Below are 21,272 nucleotides of genomic sequence, written 5' to 3' on the forward strand. Positions count from 1 at the left end.
CTGCAGCTGTTGAAGTCAGAAGAGGATGCCTCATATAAACCTGTGAAGAAAGCCTGTACTCAACTTGTTGACAATTTGGTTGAGCACATTCTTAAATATGAGGAATCTTTATCAGGTAATATTGTTTACAACCTCGTAGCTAAATTCTTTTAAATTTTATGCAATACTGTAATAGTGGTTGTTCAAATTACTACTGTGAAAAGTTACTGTTACAGAATTCCTGTTACAGAACTGATGGTAGTGAATTATTGTTTCTGAATTCATTATGAAATTTTGAGCACTGTGTTATAATACAGCTTCCCTAATTCCACTAGCTAACAACAATAACAGAACTACTTCAAAAATAACTTGTTAAAACTTCTGTATCACTAAAACCAAAACAAACGTGTCAAGTTTTATTCTCATTAGTATATTCTGCAGTTGTAAGAGGAGTCATTGGCTGGGCCAGTATTCTGTGTACAGTAAGTAGTTTAAAAACTAGTGATGTCTTTGAAGCATCTTTGCTTCCTTTTTCACATATTTTATGATTGCATACAAATGTTAGCACAGTATGTTCTCATCTCTAATCTAATAAGAATATTCTGTATTGATCTTTAAAGAGATGTAATGAAAGAGATATTCAAATAACATTTAAGCCATATGTTTTTCATTGCTCAAACATTACTTGGACTTAATATCCTTTTGGTATTTTCTAATCTTTTCAGATTCTGACAACAAAGGTGTGAATTCTGGTCGCTTGGTTGCTTGCATAACCACTTTGTTCTTATTCAGCAAAATCAGGCCCCAGCTAATGGTTAAACATGCCATGACCATGCAGCCATACCTGACCACTAAATGTAGTGTAAGTAGAGAAAACAAGTCTTTTTTTTTTTCCCCTACATAATTAAGCATGGAAATTAATGGCTGTCTTGTATACTTGATGAAATTGAAGGTAGGAAAAGAAAAATTAAAATAGTATTTTTATTTCATGGGCATCATAGCATCTGAAGATCTTAGGTTCTTTTGATGATCTCTATACTTTCTAAGATGCTGTTCCTCACTCTCTGGCTCCGCATTTTACAGCCAAGTGAACCTGCAACCTGTGCTGCATCTTTCCCTTGAGGACTACGAAGACCCAGTTTTTCACTCTTATGAAATAATTTCTTAAAATTGTTTTGGATTATAGTCTTTATAGTTTTATTCTTTTGTTATATAGTTTTTAAACTAGTTAATATTTACCATACGACTCTTAAGACTAAGGTGTGGTTCCATAAGATAATGTAACATATAACAAATATATCAGGAGAATGCCCTGCTTCATCCTCTTCTGTACTTCACCTCTCACTTCCCTAGCTCTAGTGTTTTTATATTCCCCTGTGAGACAGTTTAGCTCACAAAAATGGTAAAGCGCTATAATGCTGAACTTCCCCAATCCAGTAAAATGGCCTCCCTCCTTTGAAACATTGTGGTGCTTTCTTCCATTTTGATTAGCACAGTTGGCTGAGTGAGCAATGTGATGAACCCCTGATCTCACAGGAGCAGGGCAGGATTGTGCAGCCATGGCTCAAGAAGGAGCGTGGGTGGCTGGCAGCAATCCATTACATTAGGTCAGCTGCCCAGAGCAGGCTTGAGAGTAATTGTTATCAGCTTAGATTGTAGGCATAGCCTACCATTTTCCAGGCTCAGCCCTGGAGTGTTCTCTGTGCACATTTACAATAGACTTTTAGAGCCACTTCTGATCAAACAATATAGGAAAGGGTTATCTGATTATTTACTTGCTGAAGCCCATTTAATGGGTTACATCAGGTTTGTACTTACAGAGGTTGAGATTAATTGTAGAATTGCCACTGTCTGCTTGAATATGTTAAGTAGCTTGATAGTAGTCTTTGGGAATTATATTATCCCGATTAGTGAGCTTGATTTGTTAAAAAAAGTAAATTTCTAGCAGGATGTTTCTTCAACAGATAAATGTTTTATATAGATTCCTCACTTACAATACATACACGGTCATGATAATGCAAACCAGTACTAATTTTAACTGTAATTTCTACATTTGTGTGCATTAGTACCTATTTTGTTTAAGGAACATTGAGTCATCACACAACTTCATTTTGTTGCCAACACCTGTTTCCAGGTGTTGTGTGTTCTGTAGTGTGCATGTGTCAAGAAGAGTTCCTAGATTTATTGTAAGACTCAAAAAAATTATTAGGACTAAAACTTTTCAGGTCTGTCACAGTCTTGATAAGAGGTGAAGTTCTGCTCATACAGCATTTTTTTTTCCGGAAGTTCTGTAGAAAACAGAACTAGCTTTCATAATAATATGTAATTTAATAGCAGATGTGAACTATTTAAGTATTCTTTTAAATCGTTACCAAATATTTTACATGAGTTGGAATTTTTGAATATCAGTGCATATTAATAAACTTAGCTTAGGTAACATGGCTAGAACTGTTATATGCTATAAATACTGTTGTTTCAGACCCAGAATGATTTCATGGTGATCTGCAATGTTGCAAAAATCTTAGAGCTTGTAGTGCCGCTAATGGAGCACCCAAGTGAGACCTTTCTTGCCACTATTGAGGAAGATCTCATGAAACTCATCATAAAATATGGCATGACGGTAAGCTTTTAATTGCTACTATTCAGTTGATTCAGTTTCACATTATGAAATACATGGTTTTGATTTAAAAATCTGTCTTGCTTTTGAAAATAACTTTTGAGCCATGAAAAATCAGTGTACTTGATTTACTGGAGTTTGTAGGAGTTGTTGCTATATTTTAATGAGTTTGAGCAAGTTTTCAGAGCAGTTTAGGAGATGGACATTACATCGTTAGATCATTAGTTTCAGTTCAGCGTAGCTTCTTCCCATGTAACTTCACAAAAATATCAATTTTAACTTCTATATAGGTAATTCATTTGTTCTTTCTTGCTCCTAGGTTGTTCAGCATTGTGTGAGCTGTCTTGGGGCTGTTGTGAACAAGGTCACCCAGAACTATAAATTTGTGTGGGCCTGTTTTAATAGATACTATGGTAAGTAAAATCACAGTATGTAATTGTCACTTTTCAGTTTGGCTACAAGTCTTGTCTTAGGGATATACCACAATTTAACACTGTAATCAAAACTTTTCTCTTACTGTAGGTGCACTTTCGAAATTAAAAAGTCAACACCAAGAAGACCCCAACAGTACAATACTTACTGCCAATAAACCAGCACTCCTTAGATCACTTTTCACTGTTGGAGCACTGTGTCGGCATTTTGATTTTGATCAGGAAGATTTTAAGGGCAACAGTAAGGTAAAATAACTTATATTTACTGTCCATGATTTAGATATATTGAATGCTCCAGTTTGAAAGTACATTATTCCTAGTTCCTCAAAGCTGTGTATTTTTTCATAATGCATACAATATAGCTTTTTGGTGTTTGAATACGTGGGTTTGCAAAGGCCATGCACGAAGATTGTGTTTCTCCTTTTCTTTTTTGCTATTTACATTTTTTATAAGAGATTTAACATAGCTATTATTTTTGTTTTAATTTGCTCAGGTTAACATTAAGGATAAAGTACTTGAACTGCTGATGTATTTTACAAAGCATTCAGACGAAGAAGTACAGACAAAAGCCATTATTGGCCTTGGTAAGAAATATTAATAGTTTTTATTATTCTGCTATAGTAAAAATCCATGCATATCAGTAGGAATTATTGTATTTGTTTAGTGGCAGGGAGATTTGCTTAAAATTAAAATTTACTATGTGTGTTATTTGAGAACTGGCTATAGAAAAGTTGTCAAAGGGTTGCTAGTTGCGTACTTCTGCAGCAGAGTAGATACTTTCGACAGTGAATGCCTCCTGATTTGTGACCAAATCTTAAAAGTGCAGCAGATCTACAAAGTAAGGGAGATGTTATTTTTTTCTCCACATGCAAGTAGGTTGTAACTCCATATCTTGTTTTTCAGTCCACAAAGTATAGTTAAAGAACTAGAAAAAGTGCTGGAAAAACTTTGAAAATTTTAAGTGTAGGAGTAGACACTCTGCAGGAGTCAAGGGTGTTCTGGCAGTTTATACCAACTGGGGGTGCTCTGTGAGATTTCCCAAGATGTTGAGATGATATCATAGTCTAGATATTACAGTGTTTTTCAGGATTTTAGCTGTATTTCGTGTTTAAATAGATTATTTATCTGAAAGCATTGGTATAGTGTTACAGTGACATGCAGTAGTATACCGTTGATTGGTTTGTATCATGTTCATCCTCTACTTAAGGACCAAAACTGGACATAGGAGAGAATCTTGTTTGGGCAGAGAGGCCTTGGTTTCTGGAAGAGTTCAGTTCATGGTTGTGGCTTAGCCTAAAGTAAGTTGTCTCCTAGGCATGTGAGCTTGCACTGCATAGTATAGCTGTGGACAAGAATTTGCCTCTTTATGTTGCTGTTTAGGTGGCTTTTTAGATATCTTCCTTCAATTCAGGCTAGGGAGAGCTCTGAGGATAAGGACCAAGACTGAATCTTTATTTCATATTCTATGCTAATCCATTTCAGTCATCTGAGTGGGATTAATGGCTTATAGAGTTGCCTCTGTTGAAGGAGCAATGCTACGGTTTTCTGGACTAGTTGGAGTTTTCCTAGGCATCACATCAAGGTGCCAACACTTACTGTAGTCCAGTCCAATTTAATTGTCCTCTGTAGAATATTGCACACGAGATAGGGGCTATCTTCGTAATCATAGACATGATTGCTTTGCTCATGGGTGTGGAGAATGTTGCATTCACCGAAGTTGTTTCTAAATTATAGACTGAACTGTGATCAGTTTGGCGGAAGTGGGGAAAATGAGGGTGGCTGTCAGTAAGCATTCTTCAGATTTTTTTTTCTCTGCCTGTAAGCATATTTGTATTTTAGTTAAAGTCAGACAACTGTTTCCAGTGATACATTGATCTCACCGAAGTCCTGGTTCCATTTTAAGGGTAGCTGTTGGATGTATGGAGATGTGATAGAAAGTACATAGTTCCACCTTACAGGCTGGTAATTGAGCAAGTTGTCAAAGCCATTAAATTTTTGGGTGCAGCAATAAAGTGAAGAGGACTAGCAAGCTAGTTTGATGTTTATACACAGTGAAGGCATCATGTGAAGGGTGTGTACTTTCCTGTCAGTAATTATTAGTATGTTGTTTCCATAAGGACACTCAACAGCATTAGCCTTTGCTTTGAGATATGTCACTGCTGTTGAGGGATTATGCTTAACCATAAGCTTAATTATTACGGTGATGCTTCTCTTCCAGATAGGTACTTGGAAGGCAGGTTGAGGATATAAAATTTTGTTAGTAAATTTAGCTAAACCTCTAAGTATCTAACAGGTAATGTCTTGTTCAGCCAAGTTCAGTGTTTGCTCTTAAGACTCTTAAGAGAGTGAAAATAAACATACAAAGAGAAGTCATGTGAGCGCAGCCTCAAGATGTGAAGTCAGTTGTTAAAAGAGCACATCAAGTACCTTTTTTCATCTCCTATGACAAACTCTTACGCCAAGTAAGATTTCTTCCTCACATGCAGGGGATGAAAAAAAAAAGAATTTCCCTGAGAATACTGGTGTTTTAGACTGCTTTAAGTGAATAAGGAAAAAAAGTGTTGGGATTATTACATATACCTGCACATGTTTTTCATTTTTAAAATTAACCTTAAGAAATGGGTTGAACTTGCTCAGGGGTGGTCAAGTTATAAACATCAATACACCCTGTATAGAGTGAACAATTATACCACAAACTCCAAAGACTGTAATAATTTCTTCTTCTTCTCCTCTTTCCCCTCAACCTCACCTGCTTCTGTCTACTTCTTGTTTTGAGACTGAAATGAAATCTTAACACACTGAGGTCTTTCCTTGACTTAGCCTTTACCTACGCTGTGTTTTCTCTGTGTGTGGAGCCAGTTTTAAAAGTTTGACTCGGTCTTCCCTTTGTTACAGCTATTTTTTACATTGTTTTTGCATAATTTTATTTGCTTTCATTTTTTCCCCCATTCTTCTTCTATGTTCATATGTTTTGTGTGTGTTCATTCAGTATCTTAGTTTCCTGAAGTCATAAAAAAATCCATTTAATGTCTGCTTTTCTTGAACAGTCTTAAAAAAAATCAAGTAGTTAAACATTATTTAAACTGGGATGTTATGTTCAGATTACTGGGTTTTCATGATACTCTTAAGAGTCTGTCAGCAGCATTTCTAAATCTGCATACGTGATCTAAAATGGTATACACTATCACTAATTTAGAAAAGTTTTTGTTACATATAGACTAGGAACAACTGCTCCTTGACAAGGTTGAGGCTGCAGCTAAAAACAGTTCTGTAGTGTATATCTTCCAACAGATGTAGTCTTGGGAACACTTCAGATAGTTTGCAAGAGAAGACCTTAATAGGTATAGAAATAATGAAAGCAAGAGGTATAAATTTTACTGTGTTCACTGTTCTTTTTTTTTAAGAGTTTATTTTTAAATACTTTTTTATTTATCAGTATTTCCACATTTCCTTTGCCTCCATATGAATAACTCTTCACAGTTTCAGCAGAATGTTTTTGTCCAAATGTCTTGGAAAAACCATGGGTAATTTTTAGTAATGTTTCCCCCTTGTTCTTATGTGAGCTCCTAGTCGTTCAGATGCAGGCCAGTACACTGAACATGCTTCCAGACCTGTATAACTCTTAGTCCTGCTGCCCTGGATCAACACCTCATCTTTATCCATCAGTCATGGCTAATAGAACTGTCATGGCTAACAGAATTCCTTATAAGCTATAGATGGTGTCCATACAGAAAAACAATACTGTTTGGACTAGAAAAGGCTATGCTGTTGGGAGGAGATAAATTTCATACCTCTGTTTTGAAGAAAGACTTAAAAAGCAGAAATGCAGTTTCTAAATGGTAATAATGTGGAATTTTTCCTCTTTTTTTCCGCCCTTAGGATTTGCATTTATACAACACCCAAGTTTAATGTTTGAACAGGAAGTGAAGACGCTGTATAACAGTATTCTTTCAGATAAGAACTGTTCGGTAAACTTAAAAATCCAGGTGTTAAAAAACCTCCAGACCTACTTGCAGGAGGAGGATACACGTATGCAGCAGGCAGATAGAGACTGTAAGTGTTGAGTTCTTCTCTGTTAATGAGGCATGCAAAACCTAACTTTTTTGCATAAAATTACTATATACATTAAGTGAGTCACTTAAGATTGTTATCAGTTCAGTAATATTGTACCCAAAATATCTTAGAATAATTTTCAAAAATTCATGATGTCATAGGTATATAGACATAATAGGTATATTATTTACTTTGAGGATCTATAAATCCTGGAAGCAATCCAGAATTGCTCTAATGATGGTAGTAATACTTTTTACCAAAATCTCCACTAAGGTTAATTTGTAGATAGAAAATACTAATACAACATAAGAAATTTTTAATTGAAAAATTTTATTAAGGAACAAGACTTTAATTGAAGTCATGTCTCTTAAGTTTTTTGACGTGTATATATATATTATCAGACTGTTCCACATTTCGTGAGATCATAAACCCATTTTAAGACAACTGAAATGTGTATGTATTGTAAAGCTTAAAGATCAGCATGCATCAAGTAATGGCAAAGTAAATTATTATACTGTGGTGAGTGTACTGTTGCTTTTTCCTTTTTACAGGGAAAAAAGTAGCAAAACAGGAAGACCTGAAAGAAATGGGTGATATTTCCTCAGGGATGAGTAGTTCCATCATGCAGCTATATCTCAAACAGGTCCTTGAGGCTTTCTTCCATACCCAGTCCAGCGTACGCCACTTTGCTCTAAATGTCATTGCACTGACGTTAAACCAGGGTCTCATCCATCCTGTTCAGGTATGATAGGCTTTTATGATGGGAGTTTTTGTTATTCAGATTTTCAGAGGTTTTCACACGCTACATAAATTTCCAGGTTTTCTCTTCCAGCTATGTTACAGTAATTTCTTACTGTAGCAAGGGGCCTTACAGAAAGCATGCTTTGAAATCTGGTTTATATTGTTTAGCCAGTGCTGTATTTTATGTTTTTGGATCAAGCTGTAAAAGCCCGGCCAGTGCCTAAAGAGCATGTACAAAGGTACATTGGAGCATATTCCTGTTAAAAATTTCAGATGTATGCCAAGTTGTTTTCTCAATTTGATTCTTTATCCTGGAAGACATATCAGCTTGCCTCCACCACCATCCCCATGTCCTTCAGATACTATAGAATTCCACAGTCAATGTCAGAACTTAAGTAATCATCTCCATTATTCTTTGCTTACATAATATTTTTGTAATTATTTTTTATACTGCAGCTATTTTGTGTATTCAGTCATAAGTGGTGGGGTTGGTCTTTTAAAATTGTATTTTTGGTTGTGTAAGTTGACTTTAGAGTTTGAAAGAAGGGGAAATACTACCTGAAACCTTACACAACTTCTGTCATTTATAATGCTGGTCTCCTTGTGTATTTTGTACTATTTGCTTGCAAAAAGTAGTTATGTAGTAAGTTGCATAGAGCTTCGTATTCTAGTTTCTGCCGTTGTCAGGATATGAAAAGAATAGTATAGATTGAGAAAGAGGAGGTACAATGACTCTGAATAATCATTTTGTTTGTTTTTCAAGTGTGTGCCGTACTTAATTGCTATGGGCACAGATCCAGAGCCCTCTATGCGAAATAAAGCTGACCAACAGTTGGTGGAAATAGACAAAAAATACGCTGGGTTCATTCATGTAAGTAATTCTAATTTAACATTTTACAAAATACAGGTATGTTCTGTAGTGATTTAACACCTGGATATGCCTTTGATGCAGAAAAAGAACATAAAGTAACAAACAATAACTATAAGCAGTTATAAAGATGATCTTGACTCTTTCCTCTATTTGGAGATTTCTGTTCTTAGAAATAGAAAGGATATAATAATTTGAAGTGTCTCTTCCAGTCCAAAATTTCCTTTAATTTATAATTCACAGTAATATTTTCCTCGCTGAATAGTACTTAGGGACATTTATTTAATAAGAGGTAAGGACATCTGTTTTGTAATGTTTAGCAATTATTTTCCTGTATCAGTGGAGAGGGAGAGGAATACCTTATAAAAATATAAGTCCTTAGTGTACATGTATTAGCACATAAGGGCATCAAGGCTTTATAAATTGTACGCTAAGCAGAAGGGGCATAGGAAGCTGCTTAGATCTGAGTTATCTTGCTGAAAGGGAAAAGGGAAATTTGGGGGCTAAGTGAGAACTTGCAGAATTGTAGCATAGTGCCCATAATTCTGCTTAAGATCTGAAATAGAGTGCAGCACTCTCCTTATTTCAGAAGGCCCTAGTCTAGGTTCAGTGTGTGTGCCACATTGTAGGACTTCTCATATCTGCTTGTATTCCACTGCAGCTGGAGCATTGCACTGTTGATGGCATCCAAACAGATGCCTAATCCAGTAGGTGAAAGCTAGCAGATGACATTTGCTATGTAGTCAGCTGGGATTTAAGACAATGTATAGATGAAGAGACAACTTTGCTGAACAACAGCAGAGGTGGTATGAGGAGAGTTGGACATGGAGAGTAACTAGAGATTCAATTTGTCTGAAACTAGAGCAAGAGCCTTAAAGTTAAGTATAATCAGATGGAAATTACAGGATATATGCAGAAAAACTCCTCAGTTTCTGTTTGTTAGTCCTATTGTACTAATAGGGACTCAATTGTTGGTTTCACTACAAGTAATATCAAGCATACCCATTTGGTAAAATATTCTGTTCACGTTTGAAAACATTTCAGTATTCTTGAAAATTGTTTAAATTAGAATACCTGAGTGTAGTGGGTAAACAGATCAGCTGTATGTTTCTAACAGAATTTACAGTGAAAGCACTTCACAAGACATTCTGATCTCTGCCATAAGTTCCATTTTAACTTGCCAACTCAAAGGGTCGTATCACCTCAGTGTATGTTTTAAAGTTAAACTTCAGATGAGCATCCACTTAAAAGGAGTGCATTTTACTGCTTTGAAATAAATTGTTTAAATACGTTTCCATTTCAGATGAAAGCAGTGGCTGGTATGAAGATGTCTTACCAGGTGCAACAGGCGATTAATACCTGCCCAAAAGATCCCGTAAGAGGTTTTAGACACGATGAATCATCTAGTGCATTGTGTTCACACCTATACTCCATGATCCGGGGGAACCGTCAACATAGACGAGCATTTCTAATTTCTCTGCTCAACCTCTTTGATGATACTGCAGTAAGCATCACATTTCCTTCACTTAAAAAAGAAATTAAGATACAGCATTACAAGTTTAAAGTCTCCTTTTACAATGTATTTTTATGACATAATTACTGATAACTTTATTTCCCTAATGTACTTTGTTTTGCTTTGTAATGTAGGTTATTTACCTGTATAATATTACCTATTTAATAGAGTACATTTGTTATTTTTGCATTGTTCTGTACCCTTCTATATCCAGTTTGGACTAAGCAGAAATAATATATGTTCAGGTATGACTAAATTTTGCATATATACATGTTGTTTAGAGTGGGTTTTGGAGGGGTATGTAGAATGACATTTGTGATCATTTTTTTTTGGTCTAGGCTGTTAGGAACACAGGATAAGTGTATAAATCTAAGATATTTCTACATGTATTTATATGTACCTTTGGTTTTTTTTAACTTCCAGAAAACAGAGGTGAATATGCTCTTGTACATAGCAGACAATCTAGCCTGTTTTCCTTATCAAACACAGGAAGAGCCACTGTTCATAATGCATCATATAGACATTACACTATCAGTTTCTGGTAGCAACCTACTACAGTCATTTAAAGAGGTATGTGCATTTATATTCTAGTATATTTATTATGGTGGTGATGTAAGCTTCTCTATAATTTGGTTGATTTTTCAGTGAATACAGTACCATTATTATGATACAGACCAGTAGCATTACTTTGTAACCAGGTAGATAAAAACAAGCAACCCTTTCTGTTCTGGTCTGCATCTGGTGGACACTAGTTAAAAACTTTCCTTACATTACTGCTTTCATTATTAAAAAAGAATTATGTGACATCTTAATACCAAATCTATATCGTTCCCTGATGTGGCTGAATAATAGTTAATTGCATGCATCTGTAAGCACATGAACCCTGAATCATCATGAAATATTAGTTTACTGTGTGTTTAATAATTAAACCCAGTTGACTTTATATTTTGTTGTCAAGTAGCTGATAGCAGTTGCATGTGTGTCACCTGAGAGACTTTAAATATATAGTTTATTGCAAGAAAAGAGTGCAGAATATGTCTTTTCTTAAGGTAGCAGATAAGAACCTGAATCACGTTACAATGTCTGTTGTTATGGCAGTACACAACCCTGTAAGAAAAAGGCCTGTGCTTCTTAAAGACTTCACTGTCTTCATTTCCTAGACAACTTTAACAGTAGAAAGTGCAAACTGTCAGGAAGCAAACCTATTTCTAAAATGTCCTATCTGAGTAGTAAGTACAAGTTAGAGTTGATGCCTGGAAATTACACTGCTTGGAATTCTCACCCTACCAAAGTCGTTTTTAATCTACTAGACAGTATATTTTTCAGACTGGGGACCAGTGTGTAGCACCCAGCACAGAAAGGATGAGATCCTGCTTAGGACAACTTAAGTTTTGTGTTACGAAATATCATATGATGTGCAGTAATAATGCATGTGTGAAGTTCTACATCTCTACAAGTAGTAGATCTGATTATTATTAATACTGTGTATGGTCACCTAACGGTTTCTCTGGTCAGCAGTGTAATAAGTAGCATGGAATTTTAAGAGACAAGGATTAAAACTAGCTTGGACAGTCTGTTTGAAAGTACATACAGAAATGTACATGATACACAGAAATTATATTCAGGTGAAAGAAAAACTGAATATTCTTCCTGATTTGTTGTATTTACCCTTCTATTACATTTTACAGTCACTGTCAACGAACTTGAGCAGTCTTTTAAGAATAACATGCCAGTGGACTGCTTGTTGTTTCAGTTCTTCTGTACCCACTTTGCAAAAAATGTGGGCTTTGGATCAATTTTTCAGCATCTTTTGCTATAAATAATTTTAATTTTGAATACCGAGTTATAAATTAATAACATAGTTTAGGGAATTCTTGCTAATTTGAGCCAGCAGTGGTTTTGTAAAGATTTTTTAGAAATGTACGTGATAGTACTTCCTCTAATTTTGGAATGTGTGTTAACTTCTCTGTCTTGCAGTCTATGGTGAAAGACAAAAAAAAGGAAAGAAAACCTTCATCAGATGAGGATACTGAGAGTGACAGTAACAGTGGTAGTGAGAGTGAAAGTGAGGAGGAAGCTTCTAAGCCTCGGAGGTTACGGAAACGAGTAGACTCTGATTCAGATTCCGATGAAGAAAATGATATAAATGCTGTGATGAAATGTTTACCAGAAAATTCAGCTCCTTTAATTGAATTTGCAAATGTCTCCCAAGGCATATTATTACTTTTGATGCTGAAACAGCATTTAAAGAACCTCTGTGGATTCTCTGATAGGTAAGGATATTTAGATAATAGGCCGTCTTGTTATCTTGTAAGGATTAAGTTTGGAAATTTTTTTTTAAAGTTGTTTGTAACTAATTGTTTAAGCAATATATCTGTGTAAGAGAAAAACATAAATGTGCTAAATTGGATGTAAATGTGCTACGTTGAATGTAATGAAACTGGCTTAGAAAAAGCAATGATTCCATTTCTTACCGGGATGTCTATTGTGTATGTCATGATTGAAATATAACAACTTCTTATTGAAGATTTTAAAAGCTTTTCCTTGAAATTACTTTGGATTTTCCTTCAAAGCTCTTCCCTTTTGTTTTTTTTAAACAGTAAAATTCAGAAATATTCTCCATCTGAATCCGCAAAGGTTTATGATAAAGCGATAAACAGGAAGACAGGTGTGCATTTCCATCCAAAACAAACTCTGGATTTTCTGCGGAGTGATATGGCAAATTCCAAGATCACTGAAGAAGTGAAGAGGAGTATAGTAAAACAGTACTTAGATGTAAGTAAATATGCTTTGCAGAAAACACGAAATCCTTTCAAACTAGGCAACACAGTATAAACTTGAAAGTAGATGCTGATGTATTGGATGAACATTTTGAAATGTTAAGTTCCTGGTAATCTTATGCAATATACTGATAACTTAGCACTTCCTTTCAGGATGTTTAGCAGGACTCTCTTTCAAAGATTTCTAATAGTTAAACGCAATGAAAATTAATTTCAACTAAAGGAATTCATCTTTATGGAGTGTTTTCTAATTTCTGGTATCCAGATAGTGTATCTCTCCCATATAAATTGTTCACTTTTATCCCTGACTGTTTCCATCACAGGGACAGAGACTAAGTCTAGTGTATTTACTTCCCCTCCACCCCCAATCTTTAATTAACAATAACAGAAAACGTGCAATTTTGGAAACACAGGAAGAAAGCTTTTATACACCTACTAAAAAAAAGGAGAAAAGTAAAAAGTTTTTAGAACAAAACATAAGCTGTTCAAGTTTGAAGTTGTCTGCTATTTGTTTTACCCTGTTTCTTGCCATTTATTTTTTCTTTAATATAGTATGATATAAATGTGTATTTTTAAAGTTACAATGTGGACTAATCTGTTTTTTTAATAGTTCAAGCTCCTTATGGAACATTTGGATCCTGATGAAGAGGAAGAAGATGGAGAGGTGTCAGCTAGCACAAATGCTCGGAACAAAGCAATTACCTCGCTGCTTGGAGGAGGCAGCCCTAAAAACAATGCAGCTGAGACAGAGGACGATGAAAGTGATGGGGAGGATAGAGGAGGAGGCACTTCAGGGGTGAGGCGGAGGAGGAGTCAACGTATTTCGCAGCGTATTACGTAAAATGATTTTTATGTGCTTATAAATGTCAGTCTATTATATTAAATGTACACCAAGTAATGTAATCCACATGAAAGAAAGCATTTTGTAGATAGAGATTCTCTACTTAACCGTTTATACAACTTTTGTAGAAAGTTTAACAGAAAAGACAATAAAAAAAAAAAAACAAACTAGAAAATGAGATTTATCCCGTATAAAAAGTTATTAATTTTCCTTTGGAATGTACTGTGTGTTATCCTTTTTATTGTTGCCAAGTTTTTATGTAGCTTTATGATTCATGTGTATATATAATTTTATATATCAATAAGAGATAAAGACACGGGTACAAATTAAGAGTATGTGGTTTTACAAGGATATGTTAACCCCTTGGCGCTGGCGGTCGCGGTGCGTCTCATTGCCGGCAATGGAATGTGTGCCGGGAAATCCCAACTCCCGGCGTCAAGGGATTAAAAGCAATAAAAGCAATAATTTCACTAAAGTTCTTTTGTGTAACACTTGGTCTTTTTTCCCCCCAATGTTTTAGTCATTGAGAAGGTCAAAACGAAATTCAGACTCTACGGAGTTGGCAGCACAGATGAATGAAAGTGTTGATGTCATGGATGTCATCGCTATTTGCTGTCCAAAGTACAAAGACCGACCACAAATTGCAAGAGTAGTACAGAAAACCAGCAATGGCTTCAGTGTTCAGTGGATGGCAGGCTCCTACAGTGGCTCCTGGACTGAGGCTAAGCGCCGTGATGGCCGCAAACTGGTGCCTTGGGTAGACACTATTAAAGAGTCAGACATTATTTACAAAAAAATTGCTCTAACGAGTGCTAATAAGCTGACTAATAAAGTTGTGCAGACTTTACGATCGCTGTATGCCGCCAAGGATGGAACTTCCAGCTAATGAATTTGTACATGCAGCCAAATTTACAGGAATTGAAATAACAGAAAAACTTGAAATACCAACTTTCTGGCAAAAAAAAAATCAGTTAAATGAAGAGTAAGAATGGAACCTGGGACGCGGGAAAAAAGAAGGAAATGTTTGGTAAACATTTTTGTGGGAGCTTCCTTCGCTGTTGTGCAGCAGAAACTTCTCAGTTCATTTTTACTCCCACTGTATTATAGTTTAACAAAAAAAAAATTGTTTATATCTTGGAAAAAAAAACTTTCTGTTTAAAAAAAATAAACAAGTGAATGTTGGAAATTAGTCTGTTAATGTTCTTAATAAAGTGTTCTTGGAGTTTAACCTAGCAGCGGATGGCTTTCTTTAGCTTAGCCCAGTTTCCAGGGAAGCATTGTTTTTCCAGGCTGTAAAATGGCAGAATCTCCTGGATATATAATTTATTCTGTTGAAGAAAAAAAAAAAAAAAGAAAAAAAAGCATGCAGTATCTATGACCTATCTGCAGGAGGAGTTTTTGTAAATTTAGATTTTGATGTATTAGGTCACCCTGAAATAATACAAGAAAAAGGGATCCCCAGCAAATCTGGTGGAACGAATACTGCAATAAATTTTTTTACTTCTCTTTGTTACTTGTCTGTTTCCATTTGAATTTCTTATTGTAAAGATCTGTTTAAATCCATTTATATTATTTTACAGTCTTTTATGTAAAATTTACTATATCAGTGGTTTTCAAAACAAGACATAAAATATTGTTTATACAGTTTGTATAGGCTGACTTCTGAATAATTGGTATCTTTTTATTTTTTTTTCCCTTAAAGGGTGTAAACACAAGTTAACTCCAGGGTTTTATTGTATCCTGCAATATTTAGTATTAACTATATGGTTTAGCACTGTGCCAAACACATTTTCAAGAGTACATTTTGATATAAAAAGAAACTATAGTTTATTCCTTGTATGCTTCAATTTCTTTCTAATGCTGTCCAAATGGTAATTTATGATAGTTTAAATCTGGGGAAAGCTGAATGACTATTCTGCTTGGGCTAACTGGCCATGTATGCATTTCTCTGGGTTAATATAGAGAGGTTTGTGTAAAGAGGAGATAGCTACCAGTATCTGAGGAGTGAATGGGTATGAGTCTGGGTAATTACGCTACATTCCTTCACAAATGAATTTTTTAAAAAATGTTTGTATATTAGACTATTTTTTTTACTAATTGAAAGATGTTTTCACATTTTGTAAATTGAAAAAATGCTATTGAAAGTTTTCAGAAGCATTTGCTTCAACTGCGTTGCCACAGCCTTTCATAAGCAGTTCGCCTTCCTAGACAGTAAGAAAAGCAGCGTATTTGCAAACAGAAAAAATCTAAAACAGGTAGATTTTCCAGGGGATTATTAAACCCTGCTGTGTTTTCAAATGTATTTATCTAAAACAAGTGTTCCTCAATAAGTAAATCTTTCTTTCTATTATGTTTCTTTTCTTTTACAAATTTAATTTATGGTAGGAGACTGTTTTCATGAACTAGCTTGCAGAATTCTAATACATTATTCGATTTGTGAGGAATAGTAACCGTATTCCAAAATATTCTCATGTACAAAAAAAAAAATTAAACTGAAATGATTAATAACTCCTCAGAATCTAGTTAGTAATTGTTCCTATGGGAAATGCCTTTTTGCTGTTTCACCACTGGAATTTTTCTGAACAGAAATATTTTAGCACCTTTTTGTTTTCACTGTTAATGGTGTTTTCATCACTGTACAAAAAACCACCTCTTGGGGCTAAGATGGGTATTGTTAATGTAGGGAGAAGTAGAAGAAGAGAAAGTCACTCCTCTACAGCTCTGGAAGCAGGACGTTTTTGTAGCAAACAATGAAATGCTATATTTCTCAGGGCCAGGAGCAGCTTTTATAGTGGGAAATTCATACTTTGCGAGTAGAGGGGCTGTATGACATGTTACATGTTAGTACTAGAAAGAGTTGAAAATACTTCACAAGGAAATTCCCAAGTGATAAAAAGAAGAATTTCATACAAATGCAGTCTGAAAGGAAGTTGTCTGGTAGCCATTTCTGATGCTATTTCTGTTAAAGCATCTTATTTTTAATAGGTAATACAAATATTTCCTTGTTCATAAACTAATTGTTTCTTGTTCATGTGGCTTTCCCAATACCTAAGAAGGCTTTTTATTTCAATTTGCTTGGTATTTATTGGAATAAAATTATCAAAAAGAAATTATAATTAAACAATAGAAACCTGAAGTCTAGAGTTGTCTCAGTTGAGAGGGTTTGGACCATTACTATATTGTGTGATTTGGGATGGGATCTGTTGGCTATAATATATACTTATAAAATTAACTATAGGTCATTGAATAAATCGAATAAGATTCTCACTAGGTAAGAGTTGGATTTTCCCCCTGTCTACCACCCAGAATAATACGTAGTTTTGTTTTGCCTATCACAAACATTCAGATTACTTGCTGCAAAAGAAAAAGTTAGTAGTGTTTGTTTTTTGGGAAACAAATTCCTGTTAGCTGTGTATAACATGGACTAAGGATTTTCAGCGGTAAGATGTAGAAAACCAGAGTTTGCAGCTGTAATCAGTGCAGTGCTCAGCCCCTGAGTAGCATTTGCAGTTTCACCAACATGAACCACATTATTGGCAACAGCACTCTACCAAGATAAGGATTTTTCTACATCAAATAAAAAGTTTTTTTTCTACATTAAAAAAAAAGGTTGGTTTTTTTTTTAAAGTGCTGCAGTGCAGTAATTGATAGAGTGACAGAATTTTACTCCTTTGTGTTGACATAGTTTTGTAGTATTTTTTCACTGTATGGCTGTAGATTTTTACATGTGTAACTGTAATAATTATTGAATTTTTTTTATTCTTACTGATTTCTCCCTTTGAGTACAGGTTCTGTACATGGAAACTTGTTGCAGCAGCTTACCTAACAAAGGGATATCGTCAAGCTTTTAGAATTAACGCTAGCCATATTGTACTTTTTAAGAAAACACAGACACTTCCACAATCTAAATAAATAAGAATGAAGTGATTATTTTTAATCTTCCACTTCAGTACTGTAAAATTGCAGAATAATTCTTGAGTATTTTCATTATCTGCAGCTATAGAAATCACAATAGTTTTTGACAAAATTTTAATTATAAATAAGTATTTTTTTAAATGAGTCAGTAATATACCCTTTTGTATTTTTTTGAGGTTCTTTATTGCTTGTATTAACAACTTCAACATGCATAAAGGTAGGCAATATGCAGCATAAGTATTTTAGTGAGGTGTGGCCAGTAAAAAAGTTTTTTTTTAATTCGGGTCAAACTTTAGCCTTTGTTTTGCTATTGTGGTGTCACTAGTGAGAATACTGTTACTGTGGATTAAGTAGGTTGTGCTAAAAATTAGCTCTAACATGAAATACCTTGTAGCACTGAAATAGTTCTTAAATGTGTTTGTGGCTCATGACACAAAAAGTTTGTAATCGAGTCTGACTGATCTGGTGCTAGTTAAACAGCAAGACCTGCCTAAGTGCAGGTGTTAGTAATGTTTCAGGGTAATGAATGGATCAGTTCAACCGATCCTTACTGTAAAGCTGATGTGTTTTAACTCCGAGCCCCAGACAGATAATGGAGTTGTATTCAGACAAACACCTCATGCTTTTGTTCTGTGCCTGACACTCCTGAAGCCCTAGAAATAAAGAGAGCTTGAGGCACAAGTCCCATATCCTAGTTTGCTTCCACTCACTGAAGAGCCACACCACAATCATACAAGCGTTTCCATATTCCTCAGAGAATTTGTCATCTTACCATTAAAGTACTGAGTTGTAATGGGTGAGTTTTTAATGTAAGTAGTGAGTTTTTAGATTTCTTGATTCCTTGACTAAATATTAAAGTGTTATTGTTATATACAAATAAATTCATAGTATTTTCATATTTCATTTATTTAAAATAAATGTTTTAAGAGTACGGTTTGGACCCTTCCAATATGAAACTTGCAAGTTTTTATCCTAGAATGTGCATACGCTTTGTTGATGGCTTTCTCATTGTGCCCACAATGCTCAAATTACGCCTGGAGCACCTGTAAGGCATCCAGGGAATCAATTTTTGGATTATTCTGAGAGAATTCTTGCCGGTCTGTGTCCAGCCCATCAGATGTGACTACATCATTTCAGGTTTCTGTATGATTCAGATTTCCCACCTAATTTTGGAGTTCCCTGTGTTAGGACGGAGTAGTTTTCACTGGCATGCATGCAACTGCATACACTACTTGCAGCTACCCAAGTTGTGTCCTCCAAATGTCCTCCTCAAAAAATTCCTTAGCCTGAGGGTTGGCTTGGGGGGAACTGAGGGGGTAGGAGGGGAAAGCTTAGCCTGCATGGAACAGCACTGGCTCAGGGAACTGAACACCGGCGTGGTGGCTGTACAAGGGTGTGGTGTGCATTTTAGCCATCACCCATCCAAGGAAGGGAGCCTGGCTACACTGAAGTTGCAAAAGTACATCACCGCTAACGGACTGTCCCAGTTACAGTTTGTGCCACAGAGTGGAAAGTATTTCTCGGTATTTCAGAAACTAAAGAAATCTGGTTTGACTTGGAAAGAGCTTTTCTCCATTGCTGTACTTGGTGCAGCTGTGTCAAAAGACCCAGATTTCTGTTTTGAAAACGGGTGTCCTGGTTCCTAAAAGGCAGAATGGTCATTTAGCTGTTTTCCACCTTCACCTCCCCAAGGGATTGATCATTACACGGGACGCTACTTCTCTGTTTGTAGGGTAGCCTCTGTCTTTGGGAAGCTGTAGTTACCAGCACTAAACCATGTTGAATGGGGCACGGCTTCAACTGCTGGCTTTGGCTATAAACCCCACCCCCCAAAACCATTTTTTGTCCATCAGCTCCTTTTCAATGCACTTCCTCCTTTCCTGTCTCCTAAAATAGCTTCTGAATTTGTTTCGTCTATCCCTTATTTGCCATTCTCTTCCCAATCATGGAGGGCTACAAAATTTGTTGGAAACAACCTAAGTCTGTCACTAGTTAATTTATTTTTGAGAAACAATACAGGGAATCATCTGCTTCTCATGTTGACTTTACAAGCACAGACTGAAGACTTACGCTTTCTTTGGGCAACAGCCTTCTTTCTGTCTCTTATTTGACTCGTTTAGTTCTCTTATTAGGGTTTATGCTTGTACAGAAATAATAAAGAACCTGAACTGCCCTTGAATTCCTATAAGGCAGATATAGATGTGTAGAGGAGAAATTGAATGGATTTGTGCCTCCTGCTTAGATTAGATGTGCTCTGTGATCACAGGCAAAAGAAGTCGAACGATTCCTTGAGAAAATGCATTCGTTTCAGATTCATGAGAGCTTTTTTGATTCTGAGCAGTTCCTTGGGGAGATGGATTTTGAGATTCACGGTCAGCTTTGAACATCTCCTGTCTGATGCATCCCTGCAGTTCTGATCAGCACCACTTCATCTCCACACACAAATCTGCAGGTCAGATTCATGCAATACCAAGATATCCGTCAGCTGGATCACTCCTCATCAATTCTTTTTCTTTGCTATTCAAATGTACTGGTTGGAAAAAACATGAGGCTGCACATAGTCGGGTTTTCTAAAGAGAATCCCACAGTTGTTACACATTACATAAAATTCTCAGTTCTGACCAGCTCAGTAGCAGGTTGGGAAACTCAGAATTTTAACCAAAAAAAAATTACTTTAGAAGTCAGTTTGTCAAAATCAGCATCTATGATGTCTTGATTAAACTTGTGTCCAGTCGTCAAAGATTTCTGAAAAGGCAGAAATGTTATTCCTCCTATGTTCTCAGAGTAGCAGTGGCATTTTAAAACCAAAACACCAAAAGGAAGGGGGAGGTCCCAATTTCTTTGGAAGGTATTGGCTCTACTTGAGAGAGAGAGGACTCCTTCCCTTCATATTGAAATACATGTGAAATAATTTGGGCAGAAGTTGTAACTAAGTCTATGTTCAACCTCCAAGTTATCCAGACCAAACTTTCCACACCAACCATGTGTGTCTTCTACATACTTCTTCTCTTTGGGCAACTCTGATCAGTACTGGACGCTCCACGGTTAGTGGAATTTTTTTCCTACCTTCAATTTTAAATTGTGGCTGAGAAACCCACTCAAACAGGCCATTTCCTTAAATGCCACATTAAATATTTTTAGGAGAGTGCACATAGTTGGTCATTGGAAGGCATGTATTTTCTCAGCAGGCCTTTTTCAACTTTGAGTACTTTCTGAATTTACCTTCTATCTATTTGTTGTCTCTTTTTGCATCAGAAAAAGACAAACCTTTCCATTATTTTAGCTTAAATATTCCAGTTGAGGATCAGAGCAGCCTGTTGATGCCTTCTCTCTTCTGCCTTACATAAAGCTGTGCAACGTCATTTCAAAAGCAAGTTTTGGGGTTGTATTTATTGTGTAGGTGGTAGGTATTCATGAAGATTTGTTCCTTTTTCTTACAAAATTTTACAACTTGTAGTGCAGACTTAGCTTATATACCTGTTCTAATGCCACGCACAGTTCCTTGAAGCCTGCGTAGGATCTTTAAAGTAGTTT

At 35.7% G+C, this 21,272-nt stretch overlaps 1 protein-coding gene across 5 annotated transcripts in view; it reads left to right on the plus strand.

The window, feature by feature from the left end:
* Window positions 1–16,959, plus strand: part of NIPBL (NIPBL cohesin loading factor) — a 168,595-nt gene extending 151,636 nt beyond the window's left edge. For 4 of the 5 annotated variants that reach the window (XM_086770041.1, XM_086770043.1, XM_086770045.1 and 1 more), the window contains 15 exons: window positions 7–115; window positions 705–841; window positions 2,459–2,599; window positions 2,916–3,009; window positions 3,119–3,273; window positions 3,521–3,611; window positions 6,907–7,080; window positions 7,632–7,822; window positions 8,585–8,692; window positions 9,993–10,193; window positions 10,626–10,772; window positions 12,180–12,475; window positions 12,803–12,977; window positions 13,593–13,778; window positions 14,344–16,959. In XM_086770041.1, coding sequence (XP_086626167.1) covers window positions 7–115; window positions 705–841; window positions 2,459–2,599; window positions 2,916–3,009; window positions 3,119–3,273; window positions 3,521–3,611; window positions 6,907–7,080; window positions 7,632–7,822; window positions 8,585–8,692; window positions 9,993–10,193; window positions 10,626–10,772; window positions 12,180–12,475; window positions 12,803–12,977; window positions 13,593–13,778; window positions 14,344–14,709 — 2,571 coding nt within the window. In that variant the 3' untranslated portion in view covers window positions 14,710–16,959. Of the gene's footprint in view, window positions 1–6; window positions 116–704; window positions 842–2,458; window positions 2,600–2,915; window positions 3,010–3,118; window positions 3,274–3,520; window positions 3,612–6,906; window positions 7,081–7,631; window positions 7,823–8,584; window positions 8,693–9,992; window positions 10,194–10,625; window positions 10,773–12,179; window positions 12,476–12,802; window positions 12,978–13,592; window positions 13,820–14,343 lie in introns of all 5 variants that reach the window. The other variant, XM_086770042.1, reaches the window with a different exon arrangement.
* Window positions 16,960–21,272: the final 4,313 nt, after the last annotated feature.

Source organism: Chlamydotis macqueenii, chromosome Z (genome assembly GCF_036417535.1).
Source record: "Chlamydotis macqueenii isolate bChlMac1 chromosome Z, bChlMac1.mat, whole genome shotgun sequence".
NCBI lineage: Eukaryota > Metazoa > Chordata > Aves > Otidiformes > Otididae > Chlamydotis > Chlamydotis macqueenii.